The sequence below is a fragment of the Balaenoptera acutorostrata genome, chromosome 13, assembly GCF_949987535.1.
Source record: "Balaenoptera acutorostrata chromosome 13, mBalAcu1.1, whole genome shotgun sequence".
Lineage (NCBI taxonomy): Eukaryota > Metazoa > Chordata > Mammalia > Artiodactyla > Balaenopteridae > Balaenoptera > Balaenoptera acutorostrata.
This window is the reverse complement of record NC_080076.1, coordinates 93,180,420-93,202,136: the sequence shown is the minus strand read 5'-3', so window position 1 is coordinate 93,202,136 and position 21,717 is coordinate 93,180,420. Positions and strand designations below refer to the sequence as shown.

General features: G+C 63.9%; 1 protein-coding gene across 6 annotated transcripts in view; it reads right to left on the bottom strand.

The window, feature by feature from the left end:
• FBRSL1 (fibrosin like 1) overlaps nt 1–21,717 on the bottom strand; it is an 86,666-nt gene that overhangs the window by 22,686 nt on the left and 42,263 nt on the right. For all 6 annotated transcript variants that reach the window (XM_057526238.1, XM_057526234.1, XM_057526236.1 and 3 more), the window contains exon 5: nt 10,296–10,325. In XM_057526238.1, the coding sequence (XP_057382221.1) occupies nt 10,296–10,325 (30 nt within the window). The remainder of the gene's footprint in view (nt 1–10,295; nt 10,326–21,717) is intronic.

The window sequence follows — 21,717 nt, the reverse complement described above, 5'->3', positions numbered from 1 at the left end:
TCCCAGCTACCTGGAGACCCCACCCCTGGCAGTAAAAGGTTCCTGGAGCCAGTGGCAGTGGCAATTGAGGGCTGGGCCAGTGCCGGGAACCAGCGGGAGCAGCTAGGAGCTTCTCCAGCCTCAGCCTGGCCTTGTCACCCAGGTCTGAAACAAGCCCCTGAGTCTGACCATCAGGTCATGGTCAAGGTCTCAATGTGCCCCCTGGCTCCTCTCCCACCACAGCCTGACCCTGGAGGAGCCTGTCTTCCTGTAATGACATGGCTTCACTTCAAACATCATTCTCAAGACCACCTTGGGCACTCACGGTCCTTGAAAAGGCCGCAGTCCTTGCCATGCCACCTCTGAGCCATGGCCCCGCCCTCTGGTTTGGGAGTAAAATCAGACTTTGGGCAGGACTGGCTTTAATTCTGTTTAGAGAGGAAAGTGGCTGTGATATGAAAGATTTAATGAGGTTGGAAATCTAGAAGGAAATGGAGCAGGCCTAGATTACCGGGAGGAATGAAGGCCACCGTCAGAGAGCGCAGGGACGTCCCAGGCCAAACAGAGGTAATCCACTCAGGGCCCGCACGTGGTGGGCAGGGGCCGACAACCCATCTTAGAACCACATCTGTCATCGTTACGCAGAGCAAGGGGGAGGTACCGTCACAGGGGCCATGGAGGGGGCTCCACCCACAGCCGGGGGGCACTGGGAGTGCCCACCCCGCTGCCAATCAGCCACGTCAATCGCTGGGCTCCCCTCGGCTGGGCTAAGGCGCTGCCAGCTGGCCTGCTCCCTCGTGGCTGCCTCTCTGGGAGGCAAGTGGATGCAGGGGCTGCAGACGAAGGCCCGTGGGCCGTGTGACAAGGACACCTGCCGAGACAGGGCCCCATGCGTGTGAGAAGGCCAGTGTGGCTGGGGGGGTCACTGGGGGGATGGGGGACAGGCTTCCTGGGCTGGGCTCCCCAGCCTCGGTTCATCCTTGCCGAGCTGCGACTGTGGCCTCACACAGAGCGACCCCGTGGCTGTGGACCGGAGCACAGACCCTCTCGGCCAGGCTGGCGGGCTCAACGGAGGGGAGGGCATGGGGGGCGGGGCGGAGTCCAGAGGGTCCTCGCTAGCTGGGCATGTCCATCATTGGTGTCCAGTGTTGGGAAAGAAGCAAAGGCCAGAAAAATCTACAAATGCTCACTAATGGGCCGACCAAGGGTGAACTCAGACCCCGCTCAATGCTGGCTCGCCCTCCTTACTGACCAGAAAACGCAAATTCAGTGCAAAACAGCAGAGGGGTAACTGCAGATTGTGCCAAAGATGTGAGAGTTCGTGCAACTGAGAAGACGCTCTGGAAAGCCTTGGAGGAGGCTGACGGGCTCCTGATGGGCTTGGGAGAACAGCCGCGTGGATGCCGAGTGAGGCTGAGCGGGGTCTCTAGGGCGCAGGAGGCCCCGGGCCCTCCGCAGTCCTCAGCGCTGCGGCCACGACAACCCTCTGTGCTCTGTGCTGTCCGTGAGGGGGCTGCGAGAAGGAGGACAGGGCGGCCTGCTGCAGCGGCTGAGCGTGGCCCCCAGAGACACGCACACCCAGAACCTCGGGATGTGACCGTACTTGCAATTAGGGTCTTTGCAGCTGTGATTCAGGATCTCGGGGTGAGTGCACCCTGCATTGGGGGCCCAGGTCCTATGACTGCATCCTTCTGCACAGAGGAGGCCCAGACACGGGGGTGGGGGAGGGAGGCCACGTGACCACGGAGGCGGAGATGGGAGCGATTCCACGAGCTAGGGAAGCCTGAAGCCACCAGAGGCAGCAAGCCTCCTCCAGGGGAGCGCGGCCCTGCCCACACCTTGATGCCAGGCTCCCGGTCTCTGGGACATAGGAGAATAACTTCCTGTGGTTTAAGCTGCCCAGTGTGGTACTGGGGTCCACTGAGTGTGCGGTGGGCACCCTGACCAGCCCATCCCTGAGGGGAGTGGGTTCTCTGCCGGTGTCTAAAGCAGAAGCCATGAGCTCCAGGTATCAGGAGGGGCGCGTGGGCATTGAGCGCACCCGTGAGTGCCCGCTGAATGCACGTGTGTGCGACATTCTGTGGGCGAACACGCGCACGTGTGCGGGTGTGAAGGCATGCGTGTGCGAGCGTGGGAGCACGCGTGCGTGCGACGCAGGGCAGGGACGTGCGGCGGCTCCGTCCCCAGCCGCGTCTGCGTCTGCACGAAGCCCACGGAGGCCTGGCTTTCTTCAGCCAGAACAAGGGCAAAGCCCTTTCTCTCGGGGCGGCGCCTCTGGGCCTGCTGGGGACCCGGGGGCACAGCGCTGTCGTGGCGCTAATCCAGCTCTCCGCTGTGGCGGGGCCAGGGCGTGCAGGGACGGGGTGGGGTGTCTCGGCCGCCCTCTAACCCCTGCCCCAGCCACGTGACTGGTCCTCAAGCCCTGACCATTTTGGAAAGCATCTGCTTGTTCTGCGCGCTTGGCCTCTGCCTGTGCCCTGACCGATCCCATGGTTCCCACCTGCCCCCAGGTGAGGACCACCCACCTCGCAAGCCTGCACCAGGCCCCTGGCGCCCCCGCCCAGTGCGGCCCCCTCCGAGGCTAGCAGGGCAGGTGTGGTCTGAAGGCGCTACGACCCCTCCGGGCACAGAGGGGTATGGACACCCCAGGGCCAGAGGACAACCTCCCTGTAGGCGCCCAGGCAGCCTGGTGCATCCCTGGGGGAGCCCGGGGAGACCTGGAGGTGGATGTGGGAGCTGCCCGGGGTCCTGCTCAGCTAGTTCTGGAACGGCCGGGGCAGGGGAGGCGGGAGGGGCAGATGGCCCCCACCGTGGAGGTCTTCCTGCCTTCTCTTCCAGCCTCCCGGCTTCTCCTCAGCCTCAGCGTTCCCATTCAGCTGGAAGGTGCAGGTTCAGGTCCCGCCTGGCACTTAGGTCTGTGTGACCCCAGCAGGAAGTTAAACTCTCCGCACCCAGCTTTCCGCTGAGCACAGCGGGCACTCCCACCCTCGCTGCTGTGCTGGGCCTCAGGCTACACGGCGCTCGTGGGCGGGGCCCCTGGCGTCAGTGCCCACCCCCCCTTCTCTGTCCCTGGCGGCCATCACATCTGTCTCACCTGTGCTGGAACACCCTTCAGGCTCCTCAGACCCAACACCTTCCAGACCGAGACCCTCCCCTACCTCTACCCCGTGGCGTCCTGGGGCCCCCCACGCACCCAGGGCCGTCCCAGGTGAGCAGTGGGGTCCTGAAGGCATCAGCGGGCTCTAGCGTCCCAGCCCACAGGCCCTAATGGGCCTGGATGGACCCAACGTGATCACAAGGGTCCTCACAAGAGGGAGGCAGGAGAGTCCGAGAAGAAGACGTGACCTCAGAAGCAGAGGTCAGAGTGACGACGGGAGGAGGCTACGAGCCCAGGAACACGGCAGCCTCCAGAAGCCGGCCAGGCAAGGAACCACGTTCTCCCTGGAGCCTGCGGAAGGGACCACCCCTGCTGACACCTTGGTTTTGGCTTAGGGAGACCCATTTTGGACTTCTGACCTCCTGAGCTATAAACTTGAGCTGTTTTAGGCCACCCAGTCTGTGGTAATTTGTTAGAGCAGCTGTAGGACACAAGTGCCTCTCCCACCCCTGCTTCCACAGCCCAGGCCTCCGCCCTCGCCTGCTGGGACTCTTGCAGTAGCCTGACGGTGCCTGACTCCCCTGAGGCCTCCGGTCCTAGCAGATGCTCACTCTGTCCCTCGGGTTCCTCGCTGAGGGTGGGGCTGCAGGACAGATGCCACTTCAGAGGGTTATCTGGGGCTGAATGAGCTGATGCGTGCAGGGGCCAGGAGGCGCGGGCAGCATTTCAGTCATCACATCGTGGTCCTTGCTAGGACCTATGTGCCGCCCCAGTGCCTGCCTGGGACCCTCAGTGAGCAAACTGCCAAAGGCCCTTCCTCTTCCTCGGGCAAACCCGTGGGAAGACACGCTCTGGGTGGAGCAGCCCTAGGTCACGGTGCACAGCCCTGAGCCCTCGTGAGGTCACCCAGTGAGGTTGCCTGTGCAGGGCCCCCTGCACCTCTGTCCCCCCAGCACCCGGCCTTGGAGGGGGGGCCCGCGGCTGGGAGAGGGGAGGACGGGTGAGCCTCCTACAGACTCCGGGAAGGTGTTCTCAGGAGTGGGGCTGGGCCGGCACACAGAGGAAACCTCTGTGAGCAGGGACACTCCGAGGGCAAGCAGGGGCGTCCCGCAGGAAGTGGGGGTGGCGGCGGTGGCGTGGGAGGCAAGTGCCAGCGGGCCTGGGATGCAGAGGGGAGCTGCCCCGAGACGGGCGGCAGGGACGCACGCCGGGCGCTGCTCTGAGCTGCTGTCGGGCTGCCGTGCCCTTTCCTTGCTGCCACAGGGACCTAAGGGGTGGGCCCGCGAGCCTCGTGCCAGAGGTGAGAAGGCGGGGACTCAGAGGGGGCCCCTGTCAGGCGCCAGGCGGAGGAGCCTGGACCGGGCTCTGTGCTCACCGCAGACTGAGGGCCCCGAGGAGCCAGGCTGACCCGGGGCCTGAGGCGGCGGACGCCCGCCCGGCCATCTCAGCAGCCAGCGCCGACCCCCCGAACCCCGGCCTCCACCCCGGGCCGCAGGCACCGCCACGACCCCCCGTTCGCAACGCTCAGCAAAGAGGAAACCGAGGCTCGGGGCTGGAGGGCTGGCCCTCAGAGGACCCCCGGCCCTCCAGCCAGCCGCCTGACAGCCCCACCCCTGCCCCTGCCCGTTCCTGCGGCCCAGTGCGGGGCGCACGTCCTGGCGGGGTGGCGGGGGCGAGCCTGGCAGGCAGGCCAGACAGACATCCCTCAAGAGACGGCTGGGTGCTGGCCGGGCCGCTCAGGCAGACGGCAGCCAGCCCGGACCAGCAGGCTGCCTGACGAGCCCCACACGATTTTTCACCCCATATTTTTCCAATAAAAAAGCAGTTAGACACCGACCGCAGCCATCTGGCCGCCCGGCTCCGGAGCCTCCTGGCAGCTCAGGCCGCCTTCCTCGCCAGCACTGAGCGCCCAGGGCAGGGCCGGGGTGGGGCGTGGGGAAGCATGTAGGGGTTCTGTGGCGAGGGGAGCGTCTCAGGGGGGCGGGGGGCCTGCATCCCGGGCGTGGGCTGCCCCCGGGGCAGGGCCTGGTCCCGCAGAAGGGGAGGCGGCGGGGAGGTTTTCCATCTGTCTGTCTGTCTGTCTGTCTGCGTGTCAGCCTCCGGGGCTGAGCTGGTTGGAGAGGCCTCGCTGGTTTCCGACTGTCTGTCCGTGTCTGGGAGGCACACTGTCCTCAGCGTGTCTGTACCTCGAGCCAAGAGGCAGAGCCCGAGGCCGGCGGGCAAGGGGCGGGTGGGCCGGCAGGAGCCCGGGGCCGGGGAGGCAAGCGGGGCAGGAGGGGCAGCAGTGGGCCCTGGAGGTGCAGGCGCGTCTGACCTCAGACGCTGGCAGGCGCGGGAGGAGCAAACTGGCCAGGAGAGACGGAGCGCTGGTCTTCCCGCCGCCCTGCCCAGGAGGAGGCCTCCTTGGGGCTGCCTGCCTGGCACTCCATCCCCAGCGCCCAGCACAGGTGTGGAGTCAGCGCCGACAGACCCAGGGCACGGGGCTCCGCCCTCACTCTCCCGCCCCACCTGCACACCCAGCTGCGTCTCCTTCGCCGACCCGAGCAGCCCGGGTGCCTTCTGACCGCTGCTTCCAGCCTGCTGTGCACCGAGGAGTGTGACAAGTCAAGCTTGTCCCAGCTTCGTTCAGCCTGTTCGTGGCCAGGCTCCAGGGGAGGCCAGGGCACTGCTGTCAGTGGACGGTGTTTTCCCTGCCACCTGTGCTCTCACGGCCTCGGAAAGGCAGGGCTCTGCCCCGGAGCGCCGGAGCGCCGCAAAGGACAGACGCCTCTCTCTGCTCTCCCCACCCTATGGGGTGGGGAAGGCGGGGGGTGGTAACTTTGGCCGAGGCCCCAGGCAAGTGTCCACCCTGGCCCTCTGACCTGCGCCTGCTTTTGGATGGGCCCAGAGGAAGTTACTCATTGCCCAGAAACCCAGCTTGGGTAAAGGACAGAAGGAACTCCAAAGGTCTCTCCATACCCGCCACCCCAACTCAGACCCAAACAGCCTCGAGTAACCGGGTGTCCCTGCCATGGAGGAAACAGAGAGGTCTGGACCGCAGGTGATACCCTTGGTGCATAATTAGTGCCCCCGGGGAGCACTGCCAGGGTGAGGCTGTGTGTCAGGGACCTCCCAGGATGGTGCCTCCCCACCGCACTTGGATCAAAAGCTGAATTTCTTGCCATGACTTCTTACAATGTGGCCTCTCTGAGCTCACCCACTCCCTCCCTCCTTCTGCTTCGGCCCCACTGGACATTTTACATCAACGTCATCCCTGCCTCACCACGCAGGAGGTGATCAGTCAGGTTGTAAGATCAATGATGTGGGAAAGGGGAATGCAGATAAGATGGCTGGTGCTACAGCTGCTTCTGTGGATTAAGAGGTGACTATGAGGAAGGAAGCCATATGCCAAGAATGGCCAAACAGAAAGACAGAGGAGACTGATGACCACAGACAGGCCATGCCAGCCGGGAGGGTCCACATCCAGACCTTTAGGTGAGAAATGCAAACTCCTTCTTGAGTCCATTTCCATTACAGCTTCCTCCCTGACACGGGCCATGTGGTAGACAGTTGGTGTCTGCACCTTGAAAGCCAGGACAGAGGTAGGGACTTTATCATGTAGGCAACAGAGGTCTCCGCATCTCTCTGGTAAGGGCAGAGATGTGAGCTGGCGAGCAAGGAGACTGTGCCACGCCCAGAGGAGAGCTGGTGAGGGCAGGGTGAGGGCAGGGCGAGGGCAGGGCGAGGGCAGGGCGAGGGCAGCTGCCGCCTCCAGACCTGCAGCCGGGCAGCCAGGCAGGGCCTGGCGAGTCACAACAGCCCAGCCAGTGCTGACCACACACATCCCCGTCCCGGTGGCAGAAATACCAAGATCTGTCCATGCTGGTTGGTGAATAGCCCTGGGGCCCTAGAGGGGGCCCCTATCCCAGGGGGCTGCTCTAGGAAGCCCCAAGACCTCCCCACCACCAGGCAGCTCTTGGGCTCCGTCCAGGCCCCCTTCTCCGAGCGGCACCATGGTCAGCTGCATGGAATCTCGGCCCTGGCCTCTGGCCTGCATCTCAAGCTGTCTGAAACACACCCTAGTGTCCCAGAAGCCCCATGTGCTCATGGAGAAGGCAAACTCGGGTGACCGGGGAGGAATCCTGTACCTTTCCCTGGCTCATCAGCCAAGAGGCTTTCTGCAGCATGGCCCGGCTCTGCCCACTTCAGGGGCCCCACCGCCCCACAAACAAATGGCAGGCTCAGTCACCCTGTGCTAGCTCACTCAGAGCTCACCACAGCCCAGGAGAGGCACCCCGTCACTCCCAGAGCAGGTGGCGACAGTGGGAGGCTTCTCTCTCCCTCCCCCTGCCTGGGCCCCACCAAGGCCTGCCCGTGCCGGAGCCAGGGGCCGTCACACGCCCGCATCGCCTGTGCAGCCCACTGGGGGCCCACTGCCATGGCCACGCCGGGGCCCAGTCACCATAGGGAAGACTGGGCTCTGCCCCTCCTCCTGAGGACCCCTGGCCGCCGAGGCCCGGTGCAAATGCCACGGGGTCAGCCCCAGTGCAGAGGCCTCTGGAACTCAGACCCTGGCCTTCCCAAAGACCCTCAGAGTGGGGTTCTTCCCGCACGCTGCACAGGGAATGGCCAGAAGGAACTGCTGGTTCCAGACCCCACCCCAGACTCGACCAGAGCGAGCTCCCGGGCCGCCCCTGGTGACCGCGCCTGCCGTGCCGTCAGTCCTTGGCCAGGCTGAGCTCGGGGCCACTGTCAGTGCGCGGGTGGGCGTGAATGCAGAGGAGGCCAAAGCCACGGCCTCCGGCTAGCCCTCGGTCACAGCCTGCCGGCCTCGGTGCCCGGGGTTGACGGCCCTGGGCAGAAGTTCTCGGCGTGCCTGGTCAGAGCTGCCATGTGGGGCTGTGCCCTGGCTCGGCCCCTTCCGGCGCCTGGTCTCCACTCCAGGGTCCTCGCTCCGGCAGGAGGGGTGGACCGAGGGGTGGAGGGAGAAACATGCCAGGACCAGCGCTGACCAAGGGGCCCCTGGACAGAGCAGTCAGCAGCCTCAGGGTCTCAGAAGCCCCTCCCCACACCCCCCTCAGAGCAGCCCGTGGCCTCAGAGAGCGTTTCCTGCAGCTTTTCAAATAAAGGAGGTGCTGAAGGTGATGGCCCAGCGCAGCACTTTCCCAGGTGCTGCGATCTAATACATTAAAGACATCAGGAGTGGGGCTTCCCTGGTGGTGCAGTGGTTAAGAATCCGCCTGCCAATGCAGGGGACATGGGTTCGAGCCCTGGCCCGGGAAGATCCCACATGCTGCGGAGCAACTAAGCCCACGAGCCACAACTACTGAGCCCGCGAGCCACAACTACTGAAGCCCGTGCACCTAGAGCCCGTGCTCCACAACAAGAGAAGCCACCACAATGAGAAGCCCACGCACAGCAACGAATAGCCCCCGCTCGCCGCAACTAGAGAAAGCCCATGTGCAGTAACGAAGACCCAATGCAGCCAAAAATAAATACATAAATTTATATAAAAAAAAGACATCAGGAGCGACAGCTCCTGCGGAAATGCGGCACCTGTCCCAGTGCCCTCCGGCGGCCCGACACCTTGTCCACTCACAGGACGGCTGAGCGGGGAGCACTCGGGACCACAGACACTTCCTAGCTGCCCTGCCCTCTGGCCACCTTCCCAGGACGGTCTCGACCACAGCAACGACTCCACACGGGGCTTCTGGGCCAACTCACCTCGGACTGCACATCCTCAAAACCTCACCCGCCCACACCTGCCCCTCCTCCATTCACCACGCGACTCCCGTCCCCCTCCCGGCCCTTGGGATAAACGCTCGCCCAGCCCAGCCCAGTACCCTACCTCACGAGGCTGGTAATCCGGACCCCAGACATCCTCTGCAGGCCTGCCCTGACCCTGAGCACCCTGCTAGCCAGCCTTTGGGTTCTTTCCACACTTGCTCACGTGCTTATAGGCGGCTCTGTGCTTGAGCGTGAAGCCTGTACGAGGGGGGCCGGCCGTCTGTCCGTCCACAGCTCCTGCCCACGCAGGCCAGGACACACCAGAGAGGCAGCAACCGAGGCTCTCACACCGCACAGACCTCCCGACGGGACCACGTACCAGTTCACAGAAACTTGCCTAGACACCAGTTGGTATTCAGCTGCCCTTCTATCCGCCTCACACGAAGAGCCCTCATGCACACTGGCCCCACTGCCTGGACACTTGTCTTCCTTGGTGCCCAGTGCCACCCCCGGGGGGGCCCCACCCCGAGGACAAGGGGCTCCATCACGTCGGCGCGGCCACCTCCTGCCCGTCTCACCACCGAAGACTCTTCAGGTGGGCTGCTAGCTCGTTCCCCAAGGACGGTGCACCCAGCCTGCCCGGGTTCCAGCTGTGTGACCTCGGGCAGGTTCCTTACCCTCTCTGTGCCTTGTCTCCACTTCTACATCAGGAAGCGACAGTCCCTGCCCCACAGGGCTTTGGGACGGTGAGTGCCGGGCGCCTGCGCCCGCTGGGCCTCACGCCTGTTGCCGCTGCTTCTGGTCGCTGCCCCCGGTCGCTGCCCCCGAGAGCCAGTCCCGAGCGGCGCCCCCCGCTGTATCCCTGCCCACGCAGAGCTCAGCACACAATAGGTGCTCTGCCAATACCTGCTGAGCCAAGAGCTCTTGCCCTTCCCCCAGGACACACAGGGCCCGGCAGATGGCCAGGAGCAAGGACTCCCGAACCCCAAGGGCCAAGGCAGGAGCTGCGGAAAGGAACGCAGAGGGATGACGGCACTGCCGGAAGGCCCCTCGGCTGTCCCTGTGCTAACTCTCCCACTGCATAAATCCCGAGTTAGTAGAAACTTCATTGTTCCTGAAAAGCGGGGGGTTGGAGGGAATTGCGAGGGGCCAGGCGCTGTTGCTACTAGCGGAAGTCTCTGTTTTGGGGTGATGTTTACGGCCCCCAGCATGGAAACGCACCAGAGTGTGGCCCCCGCTCTGCCCACGGCTCCCCCATCCCAGGGAACCCTGGACTGAGACAGCTGCCGGCAGGCCAGGAGCTGAGGCCCGGTCCTGCAGCCCCAAGGGGCCTGGGCAGCGTCCCAGGTCCCAGCGTGGACGTCTACCGCGTCCGGCCCTCAGCCAGGTCGGGGAGGTGACAGCCACCCGCACACCCCACAGGAGAACCACGACCTTTCTGCCTGGTGTCCAGGGCCCAGCCTGCTGGGGTCCAGGTCAGCAGGAGGGGCGGGGGAGGGGGTGGAAGGCTTACCTTGTCATCCCCGTCGCTCTCGCTGTCGCACTGCAGTGGGGGGAAGAGAGAGAGAGAGGTGAGTCAGCGCCCCACAGGCGGGTCGGGGGCTAGGGGGTGAGAAGGTGAGAGTGTGGGAGGGGCCTGGGCTGGAGGGCAGGGCCAGAGGAGGCGGCTCTGGCCGCCCCACGCCCCGACTCGGGGCCTCAGGTCTGGGATGGGGGTGTCCCCAGCCAGCAGGACCAGGGGCCCAGGCGCCGGGAGCTGGGAGGGATCTGGGGACCTAGGCAAGCCCTGGGTGGGAGCTCCATCAAGGACCGGGGCAGGGGGCTGGTCGTAGGGGTAGGCGAGGCAGAGGTGAGACAGAGGAGCGCACGTGACCAGGCAGATGCAGACCAGCACCGGCACGCCCCAGCAGGCCCGAGCTACCCGGTGACCCCAGGACACACGTGGAGCAGCCCCCCGCCCCCCTCAGGCTCCCTCCCAGGTGCTGAGCTCTCCAGGCAGTGGGGGGGGCCGCGGTGAGACGTGAGGGGCCCTTGGCTGGTTACGAGGCCGACGGACCAGGGCTCAGGGGAGGGACTCTGGGCACCGCCTGGGCAGGGAGACAGAGAGGCCCAGCCTCGGGTGGCCTGAAGGGGCCGCAGGGAGGGCGGGGGCCCGTGGAGGACAAGCAGTCAGGACAGCCTGTGCTGCAGGTGCTGCCTGCCAGGGTGGGGGCCACCTGCTCCCCCGCCCGCCCCTGCAGATGCCCCAGCAGAAACCGCTCCACGGGTTAGCGCAGCTGGTTAAGGGAAGATTGTGAAAATCGTGCAAACAAATCCTCGTTTTCCATTTTCAGTGAGCAGAGCTTTAAAAAGAAAGCCTGCTCTAGAAACCACAGCAATTTTCCCCCTAAAAGAATATAAACCATAAAGAATCTCTTCCCAGCAACTGTAATTGTGACACGTTTATGTCAAGTGAATTATATTGCTGAAAATAAATCTCCCCGGGACGCACAGGAGGGTGATGGGCCCCAGGCAGACATGTGGAGGTGTTCCACAGACACGTGCTGTTTCTGTGGGGTCCTCCACCAGACCCACTCTGCGATCAGGCACACGCCCTCCGCGCCCCAGGGCCGGGGTGGGTTCAATGACAGGGTTCACGGAGTTGTGGCGACCTGCCTTGTGCTTTATCAGCCACTCACCGCAGGCGGAGAGTGTCCCTGGGGACAGGGGGGATGGGCATTTGGGGGGATCTTCCTGAGGCTGACAGCAGCCCCGTGGACCCTCTGCCCCCCAACCTCGCACTGCGCCCTGCAGGGCCTGGCCCAAGACCTCCAGGGCGGGTGTCCCCTCACAAATGGCAGAAGGACCACGGGCCCAGTCTCCTGGCCGTACAGCCACGGTGAGAGGCCAGGTCCGCCCCTCATGGCTGGCTGGCTCTAGCAGGGTGGCTGAAACCCAGAGGCAGAGCAGGAAGGCGAGGAGGGGAGGTGGGAGATGAGGCTGGAAAGGTGAGTGGCCAGAACATGCAAAGCTTCACCGCACAGCGAGCTTGGACTGAGCTTTGTCGTGCAGCCACATGACCGGCACTTCCGGACGTTCTCTGTGCCAGGAGGGAGGGGTGGGGGGAACTGGGGGGTCGTGGCCTGTGGGAGCGTGGCCTGGAGGGGGGCTGTGGGGGACAGGAACCCCTCTGATGCTGCAGAATTAGCCGAGCTGCCAGACACCCCCAATCAGGCCTCTTTATGCCTAACAAGCCCTTGAGGTGGAAACTGCAATCCCATCAAACCATCAGGGGGCCGGGCCTCGGGCGCAGCACACTGTCCCTTGGGCAGCCTGGAAGCACCCCTAGGCCTGGCCCTGCTCCACCCCAGGCCCGGTTTCATCCCTTCCGCGCTTTCAGACGGTGCCACTGGTGACAGCTAAACGATCTGACATCGAGGAGGGGGTGAGGGTGCTTTCCAGCGAGTCCACGGAGCCTATAATTAACCAAACAACTCACCGTTTTCAGCCAGCGCAGGCTGCGCTGCAAATGAATTCACGTTACTAAGTCCTACTGAATTAATGTTTAACTGCAATAGAGTCGGAATTGAATGAGGCAATTAATCAGGACAAAGAGGGAAAAAGAGCCACATCTGTCTCGTGGGAGCTGCCTGAGTGAGGCGACCTTCACGGGGTTGGGCTGGGCTGGGCGGTCCTGGAGAGCGTCATCCTGGTATGGGTGGGGGTCCAGGCGGGGAGTCCACAGAGCAGGGGACAGACCCTAGGCCCCAAGGGATGTGCTGGGTATGGTGGGAGCCCAAGACATGGGCTCTGGAGCAGACGCCTTCTCTGACGCTGTGCTGCCACCTATGCTGTGCAGCCCTGGGCAAGTGCCATGACCTCTCTGTGCCTCAGTTATGCTTCTGTAAAACGGAGCCAACAGCCCACCTACAGGATTGTTGTACAGCTTATATGAGTGAATACATGCAAAGCACTAGGACAGCGCTGGGTGTGTACTCATCATGATATACCGTGTGGTTGTATTTTCACCACTACCACCACTACCACTACCACCATCACCACCACCACCACTACCACCATCACCACCACCACCATCACCATCATCACCACTATCACCACCATCACCGCCACCACCACCATCACCATCATCACCACCACCACCATCATCACCACCACCACCACCATCACTATCATCACCACCACCATCATCACCATCACCGTCATCACCACCACCACTGTCAGCACCATCATTACCATCATCACCACCACCACCATCATCACCACCACCACCACCATCACCACCACCACCACCATCACTATCATCACCACCACCATCATCACCATCACCGTCATCACCACCACCACTGTCAGCACCATCATTACCATCATCACCATCACCATAACCACCACCATCACCACCACCATCATCACTCAGTATTAATTATTATTGTCTTCCAACTAGGCCGAGAATGAGGGGCTCCCCTTTGGAATGGCTGAAGGCCCAAACCTGAGAGTTTCAGGGAGGTGTCTCCCAGCCCTGGAAGTACCAGCTCTTGCCCCTGACCCTGATGGCTGGTGGCCAGAAAGGGAGCACTCCTTGGCCCAGATGAGAGCCCAGCATCAACTCTATCCTTCCCTGCTTGCCCCCAGCTCCAATCCCGCTCAGGAGGTAGCGCACCCCTTTACTTGCCTACCGGTTCCTCCCAGCCTGGTCGAGCCAGCAGACAATGAACCAGCAGGCCCACTCATCCAGGACCAGCCCCTCTGCCCACCCTTCAGCCAGCCCAGAGGCTTACAGTCCTGAGTGCACCTCAGCTCACCCGAGGGGCCTCAGACCCCGTCAGCCTGAAGCCTGGGCCAGGTGACTCTAATGAGGGGCTGGGGAGAGGCGCCCCGCTGGGAGCTCAAGACCACCCAGTGTAGGTCAGAGGCAGATGTGAGCTCAGGGTCCCACCTCCCAAAGCCCCGAAGCTCAGCTCTTCCATGTCCCAGGCCACTGTGTCACTCATGCAAATAGATGTGACGTGGGGATGCCCAAGGGTAGCTGCGTGTCGCCCACGTTCACGGACGTGACGTGACGAGGGACCCATCCATGGGTGGACGTGGCCTTGAGACACAGCGTGAGAAGCCATAAGCTGGATGAGGCTTTGTTTGGCCTAACTGGCCTAATTTTTAAAAGAAATTCGCTGCCAACATTTAAAACTCTGGAGATTTCTCATGAGGTCCTGTGCCTTCCTGAGAACGGGGAGCCGCGTGCCCGCGTGACAGCCCTGCCCAGTGCCAGGCAGGGCCCCGCCGGGCCCCCTCCCCGCCTCTCCTGACGTCCAGGGCCCGAGTGCTGGCCCTTGTCACATGCTGGGGACATAGCCCCACGGTGGGTCCCGGAGCCCGGGGCTCCGTCCTGCCTTCACTCCCGGTAATGGCGGCCGCTCGTTTCACCTCTCTGGGCCTCAGTTCCTCGTCCGCCGAGACGGGGGGCCTCGGTGCTGCGGGGGCTTGGGGTCACATCGGTCAGTGTGGGTGGGGTGCTCAGGGCAGCAGCTGGTTGGCAGTCCGGGCACATAAATGGGAGCCACTGTCGTCGCCATCTCCACCTTCCTCAGTGTCACCCCCCTCATCATCGTCCCCTTCAGCATCACCGTCGCCTTCACCATCACCACTGACACCTTCGCCGTCACCGTGATCTGCCCCAGCCCTTTCTCCCCTATCACCCGACCAGCCCTTGGAGGCACCTGAGTCATCCACGGGCCTGGGCACAGACACTGTCGCCCGACAGTCCTGCTTCCCCGGGGGCACCTGCACGGCAGGTCTGGAGAGCTTGGCCTCCGTCACCGAGACCCTTCCAGAAACCTGGGCAGCTACTTGCTTGGGGCGAGGGCTGCTCATCGGCCTCCACAAATCGACACGGTTGTTCAGCAGCCGCAGAGACGGGCCTTGCTCTTCTCTCAGAGCGAACGTTAATTACCGCTGCGTCGCTGCTGCCGCTCCCAGTCCTCGAACAAAGGCATGAAAAATTCATGGGCAGGGCGCCCTGCTGCTGAGCCCGTGCGCCCAGCAGACGTTCCAGCACCCAGGGCTGGGCCAGGTCACCCATGGGGGCGGGGCTGTCCCTCCTGATCGCTGCGGGGTCTCCACTGTGCAACAGAGACACAGGTTGAGGGGCTGCCGGGGGGCTGCTGGAAGGAGGCTGTGAAACCGCCCCGGCCCTTCTTCTCACTCAGGCGGCCCCACCTCCATCCAGGGGTCCAGCAGGCTCAGGGCCAGCGTGGCCTGGCTCTTGGAGGCGGGGGTGGGCCGGGCCCCTGCCCGGCAGCAGGGCCTGAGCTGCACAAGGGCCCGCGGAGGCCCTGACTGCAGAGCTGCTGGGGGCCAAGGAGGGCCGGGCCCTCCCCCCGGTCTGGGCCGGGCTCCCAGTGGGCACCGTCACCTGCAAAGGCCTGAGCAGCTGTGAACCGAAAAAGTAGGCAGGATCCGTGGTCTGTGTGTGCGCGGAAGGTGACGGGACGTTCTGTTCAGGCCACCTGGGCGTGGCGGCGAGGAAGGTCTGAGCTGCTGGGCAGCCGCTGCTGACCCCCGCCCTGGGTCGTAGCCACGTGGCCGGAGGTGTGCCCGGGGACGCCCGGGTGGCACCAGTCCTCGGCGCGGGCAGCGCTCGCTGGGCGTGTTCTCGTGGCTCACGTGTGCCTGTGCACGCCTGAGCGCCAAGACATGGGAGTCGTGCTCCAAGGCGTCTCACATGTGAGCCCCTGGGCACCCTGTCCGGGGGCGCTCCACCCTAGCGTGTCCTGCCAGGTGTCCCACAAGCGTGCGGCACCTGAACAGTCAGGCGACCTGCCATGGGGCCACGCGGGCCCAGGAGCGGTGGCTGTGTGGACAGTCCGTGTCTGCGCTCGGGGCTCCCGCCCTTGGCCCGCACGTCAGCTCCAGCTTATTAAACACTCTGCTTTTGGAGCCGCTTTGGAAGAACTGGGGGAGAAGAGAGGGGCGTCGCTGTCTGGGGAGCAGAGGGGCCCCAGCCCGGGCGGAAATGTCGCCTCCGTTTCTGCTGCAAACGCTCTATGGGGATGTAGAACACACGCCAATTAAGCGATTCGGCTAAAATACAGAGCCAAGTGAGCTGTGGACCCCAGCCGGGCGGGGAGCAGCCTGGGAAGAGGCAGCGCTGTCTGGTTACGCTCTGCGGTGGGAAGGCCACTTCTCACCCGGTACGCGCGCCTCCATCACGTAAACGAGCAGCGCGGCTGAGGGTGTCAGCCAGGCACCCCCCCCCCGTCAGAAGCAGACCCTGGGGGCCCTCGGGGGCGGGGGCGCCACCAGGGTGGCGCTGGGGCCTCCGCTGTCTCACGTGCGGGGCGGGGTGCGCGCGGGGCGCCGGGCACACGGCTGGAGAAGGCTGGCAGCACCCTCCTTTCAAGCGCGGCTGCAGCCGCCACTGCTCCCCGTGGCACAAGCCCACTTCGCCGATGGGACAGCAGAGGCTCAAAGGGTAAAGGGGTTTATCTGCGGCCACATGGCCACTGAGCAGGGGCCGTGAGCTGGGTCCAGGCCCCAAATGGCCCTGTGCCACTCTCCACCTGCCCTAGAACCCCAGGCAAGCCCTGGGACCGTAGGGCTGGCAGGAGTGGGGGCAGAAGAGAGGCAGAGGCCCAGAAAACCACAGGGCATGGGGCTGATGCTGTGTTTGCTCACTGGGCTTGCTTCCACACACTTCACTAGTCCCCACCACAGATCTACCTGCTTACGGACGGCGAAACGGAGGCAGAGCGGTTGGGCGTCCTCCCAGGGCATGGCTGCAGGGTGGGTGATAGGCTCCGGAACCCACAGTCCTAACCTGCCCATGTGGTCAGGGCCCCACGCCAGCGACTCCCTCGTGGTGGCCAAGACCGCACTGAGGTCCCAGTACTGCCCCTCAAAGAGCCCCTGGCCCCCTCGGCCCAGGAAGTCACAGTCGGCCCTGATTAATTAGGCATGATACCTGGATGGTGGATCCTGAAAATCCCATGTTTGTTTACTCAGCTAAGTCACTTTCTGTGAGAATTTAGGCTTTAAAGCAAAACAAAGCACTAATTACTCAATTAACGAGCAATTAAGTTACTGCATCCTAATAGCCGGGCGCGGACTGCCTCTGTGGGGAGGGGACCACCGAGCAGGGATGCGCTGTGGCGACGCCACCCGTCACGGGGTGGGCGCAGCGGGGACAGAGGGGCCCGAGTCACCTGGGCCAGGTGCTCAGCCCACACGGCCCACCTGCCTTCCCCAGGCCCCTCCGGGCCAGGAGGGCTGAGCCCCGCAGCCCGTTCCCCGCCGGAAGTGGCAGTGGGTGGAGCTCTGGGGGCCACAGCGGCCACCAAGCCTGGCTGAGAAGAGACGGCCCTGCAGCCGGGTCTCGGGTTTCGCGCGGCCTGAGAGACGGGGGGCTGGGGCCCCTCCTGCACTTTCAGACGCGGCTGAGAGCTGCCTCTGAGGGAGGCCACCGGGGACACGGTGCGGGGCTCGCTGGCAGCCCGGCGTCATCCCAGGCCCCAAGCCTGAGCTGTCGCTGTGGACGCCGCGGCTTCCGGGTGGCCAGCGCGCGGTCTGTCTTCAGTGGGGAGAGGCTGGGGTGGAGCCGGTGCCCCGTGAGAGGGGAGGCCGGCACAGCAAAAGGCCCCCCTCCCAACGCGCCAACCCCAAGAGGACCTGGAACAGAATTCCAGGCCTTCCCACGCCTGGCCTGTGCGACTGGCCTGCTGCCCCGCCCCCCATAACCCTGCCAGGCTGGCCTTCCCCGCCCTCCCCTGAGCTGAGCTTGGGCGCAGCGCTCCATAGCCGCCTATGCAGTCCTGACCTCGCCCTGCAGCCATCTTCAGTCAGTTGCTAATTTGTTTATCACCAGCCTCCTTCCAGTGAAACCCAAGTTCCCTGAGAACAAAGATCTCATTCGGGAACTTCCCTGGCGGTCCAGTGGTTAAGACACCGTGCTCCCAATGCAGGGGGTGCGGGTTCAATCCCTGGGCGGGGAACTAAGACCCCACATGCCACGCGGCAAGGCCAAAAAAAAAAAAGTACAAAGATCTCATTCTTGCAGTCCAGCGCGGGCAGGGAATGAGTGACTGAATGAATGACACGGGGGGTACACACAGACCCTGGACAGCAGTGGGTAGGGAGTGAATGTGGGTAGGGAGTGAATGAATGAATGACTCAAGGGGGATACACACAGACCCCAGACAGCAAAGGGTAGGGAACGAATGAATGAATGACTCGTGGGTGTACACAGAGACCCCAGACAGCAGGGGGTAGGGAACAAATGAATGAATGACTCGTGAGTGTACACAGACCCCGGACAGCACAGGCAGGGAAGGAATGAAGGAGCAGATAGATGACTTAGGCCCTGACAACTGACTGGTCCCACCCCCCTCCCCTCATGGGGTCTCGAGGGTCGGCATCCAGAGGGTGCTTTGGGTTTCACACAGAGTGGGGTTCTGCCTGTGCTGGGGGCCGTCCCCACAGCATTGCCTAGCACCTCACATAATTCTGGAATGTTCTGTCAGACAAAGTTCACGAAGCCGACAACCTGCTCAGTATCACCAGAGCCTTGACCCTGTTATGAAAAACACAAAGTTACTTTTCATTTTCTCCGGGTGCAGTTCCCACAGATACCAAGGAGGACTGGGGCACCTCCCTGTGGGTAACTTTTCCAAGAGCCACGAGGATACACTCGAGCGCCCCACGGCCTCTGCTCTGCGCACCCACGCCGGGACTCAGGCCCGGCACTCACATCATGAACGAGCCCTTTTCCCCCAGCAACTTCTCTTCCCATCAGTTCTGCCCCTGTAGCTTTCTAATTCTGTGCCGGGGTTGCGTGGTCCCACCGTGAGGGGCGATGCAGGGTGCTGTGACGGTGGGCGCGGAGGGCAGCCCCGTCCTTCCCGGGAGCCCTCCCTGAGCCCTCCCCGCAGGCTCCGCCGGCCGACTGGCAAACCTGCTGCCCCCAGATGGGCCAAGCGTGTCTGTCCCGCAGCCCCCCTCCTCCGCTGCGTGCCTCATCGGTCCCCTCCAGCAGCTCCTGGCAACGGAGCGGCGGCCACGTCACTGCTCAGCGCCAAGGGTGACATCGCCTCACGCCCGGGGCAAACGTGACGTCCCCGAATCTCCACAGGCCTCACGGGCCACCAGCTCACCTGACATCCCCCCGCCTCTGGCCGGCCACGTTGTGACTGTAATTACACCTGCATGCACGCACGTGTACTCACGTTGTCGTGTACACGTGCACACCTGTACACATACTTGCACACATGCCCAAGCACACACACACTGACACACAAATGCTCACGTGATGGCTAGGGTCCCACGCGCTCTGTTCCCCTTAGGAACGCCCGTGCCACAGGTACCCCGAGAGGCCGGGCCCCTCCTCCGAGCCTCTCCTCGGGTGGACGGCACCCTTGGACCCGGAGCTTCGGGGCGCCCTCCACATCCGCTCTGTGCACTTTTGCTGACACGACACCCCTCTGACTCACTTCCCCTTTCCCATCTGCCCCTCCCTCCATGGCCTCCACGAGAGCGGGGATTTCTGGGTTCTCTTCAATCCTCTGACCTTGGGGCCTGGAGTGGCACCTGGCCCACAGCGAGGGTGCCACAAATACTTGGGGACGGCCAGCAGTCGCCGCTTTAGGACCCACTTCCCGCCCACCCCTGGCCCCGCCTGAGCTGCAGACCCCGCCGCTTTCGGCTCCCGTCTCAGGGGCCTTGCTGGGGCCTGGGTCCACACCTAGGACGGTGGGTCACACCAAACCCGCTCTCCCTTTTCTCATCAGCGGCTCTCCCCGCAGCCCTCGCTGGGCTGGAATAATGAACGATCCCATGTCAGGAATGAATAAAAGATGGCCCCTGGCCCTGCCGCCCGCCGCTGACCTTTTTGGAGTCGACTGTATTAATATATTCTCCTGTTGTCAGACTCAAAGCGCTAACTGCCTTATGAATTATTTATCAACACAAAAAGTCTTAACCAGAATGGTGTTAACATTAATTCCTAACCTTCTGGGTCCCGGCAGCCCCGCCTGTTCCACATAATTGAATTTCACTCCCAGCGGCCTGCCCGCCACCCTCCCGCTCCCCAGAATGACCGTCCCTCCAGCCATGGCTCCTGGCACACGTGGCCGTGGCCTTGAGGGGTTCCCTAGAGCGTCGGCGTCCAGCTTCTAGGGACAGGACCCGACTGGACGAGAGTCCTTGGCTCGTGCTGCCTGAAGGTGCGAGGGGGGCGGGGCCTCCAGGGGCCTGAATTGCTCTGGGCTAACCTGAGGGGCCAGGGTCTGCCCGCACTCCAGGCTGGGCCAGGAGGGGAGGGCGCCCCCGCATCTCCGCCTCTGCAGCCGCCGCGGGGTGGGAGCAGGCCGAGAGGGGCGGGAGGGGTGTGGCCGGGGGCAGAAGCTGCTGCCTGCCCGGAGGGGCGGGGGAGGAACCTGGGGAGGGGGCTGTGGTGGCCCCCACGAGCCCTCCCAGAGCCCACTGCGGAATGACCACGCCGTCCAGAGCTCGGCCTCACCCCCCCCCGCAGGCTGCGCTCTGGAGAGGTCCGCAGCCAAGCGCCCCTGAATGCCCGCCCTCAGAAATGGTCATGGTGAACGCTGCTGCCCTAAGCAACTAAGTCAGGGCAACTGGTTACTTAGCAACCGATGACAAACACACGAGTGAGAAGAAGCTCGCTGGCCTGGCGAGCGGGGTCCTGAGGTGGCAGGGCCACACCGCAGCAGGCATGTTCTTGGTCACCCTCCCACTGAGGGCCGAGGCCCATCCCCTCCCCTGGGGGCTGGGCTGGCGAGGCTGAGCTGACTGATGGAAAGCGGCACACGTGCCAGCAGGCCAGCCCCAGGGCTGCCTTGCCCTCTGAGAGCCCCGTGCTGCCCCACTGTCCCACAGGGAGACCCCCGTGGAGGGCCTCGAGCTGCCATGGAGAGGGTGGGTCCGTGCCCACCCAGGAGCCAAGGGTGTGAGTGAGTGAGGCCACCTTGCGGCCTGCCGCCCAGCTACGGGGGCAGCACGCCCAGAGCTGAGTGCACAAAGCAGTGGGATACGACAAGACAGCTAGAACACGTGCAGCTCTGGGGGCCAGTGGTTTCTAGAATGTCCCAGAGCCTTCCATATGGAGAGCAGGGGAGGGGAGGGACCCCGTACGGAGGCCAGGGGCTCGGCATCGGGATGGAGGAGCTTGTAGGGCAGGGGCGCGGTAGGGTGTCCGGGGTGGTTTCTCCTGGCAGTGCCTGCAAAGTGCCCAAGGGGGGCCCAAATCCAAGGCCCACTGAAGGCCTGACCCCGCAAGCGCCGGCTGCGGGTGTTCTCCCGTCAGCGGCTCCGTAACGCTAGGCGGGCTGGTGCGTGCGCCGCAGCTCCTACCTCTGCAGCGGGCTGAGGCCTCTTCGTGGGTCCGCTGCCGGTTTGAAATAAAATAATGGGGGGTGGGGAGGAGCCTTTTAAAGATGGTTGCAAAATGCCACGGAGACTTGAGGTTTTCTCACGAATGAATGCTCTCTTGCCACTAAATCCAACCCCTGCTCAGATGACAGCACAAGATACACACGGGTGACACACCCACGTCACCCCCGAGGCCTGGACCACCCAGCCTGAAGCTTCAGGCCCCCAGCTTGCAGTCTGCCTTGCCCACCGCTCCCCAGAGCTCCCGTGGGGCCACCCACCCAGAGGGGCGCCAGCGCCTGACGTGTGTGGGCAGCTGGGACGAGCCTTGCTGAAGCCATGGGCTGGCGGGCCCCTCCCTTCCTCCTTTCGGGCCCCGGCGCACCTGCACCCCAGCTTGCATTTGCCCTTGGCCCGACCTCCCTGCTGGCTCTTCCTGGGACGCTGCCCCTGACCGCTGGCACAGTTGCCCCAGATGCCCTCCGCAGCAGCCAGCACTCCTGGAAGCACCTGCCGCTGACGCACCTGCTCTCTCCCACCATCTCCCCGCCAGGGCAGGGGCCCCA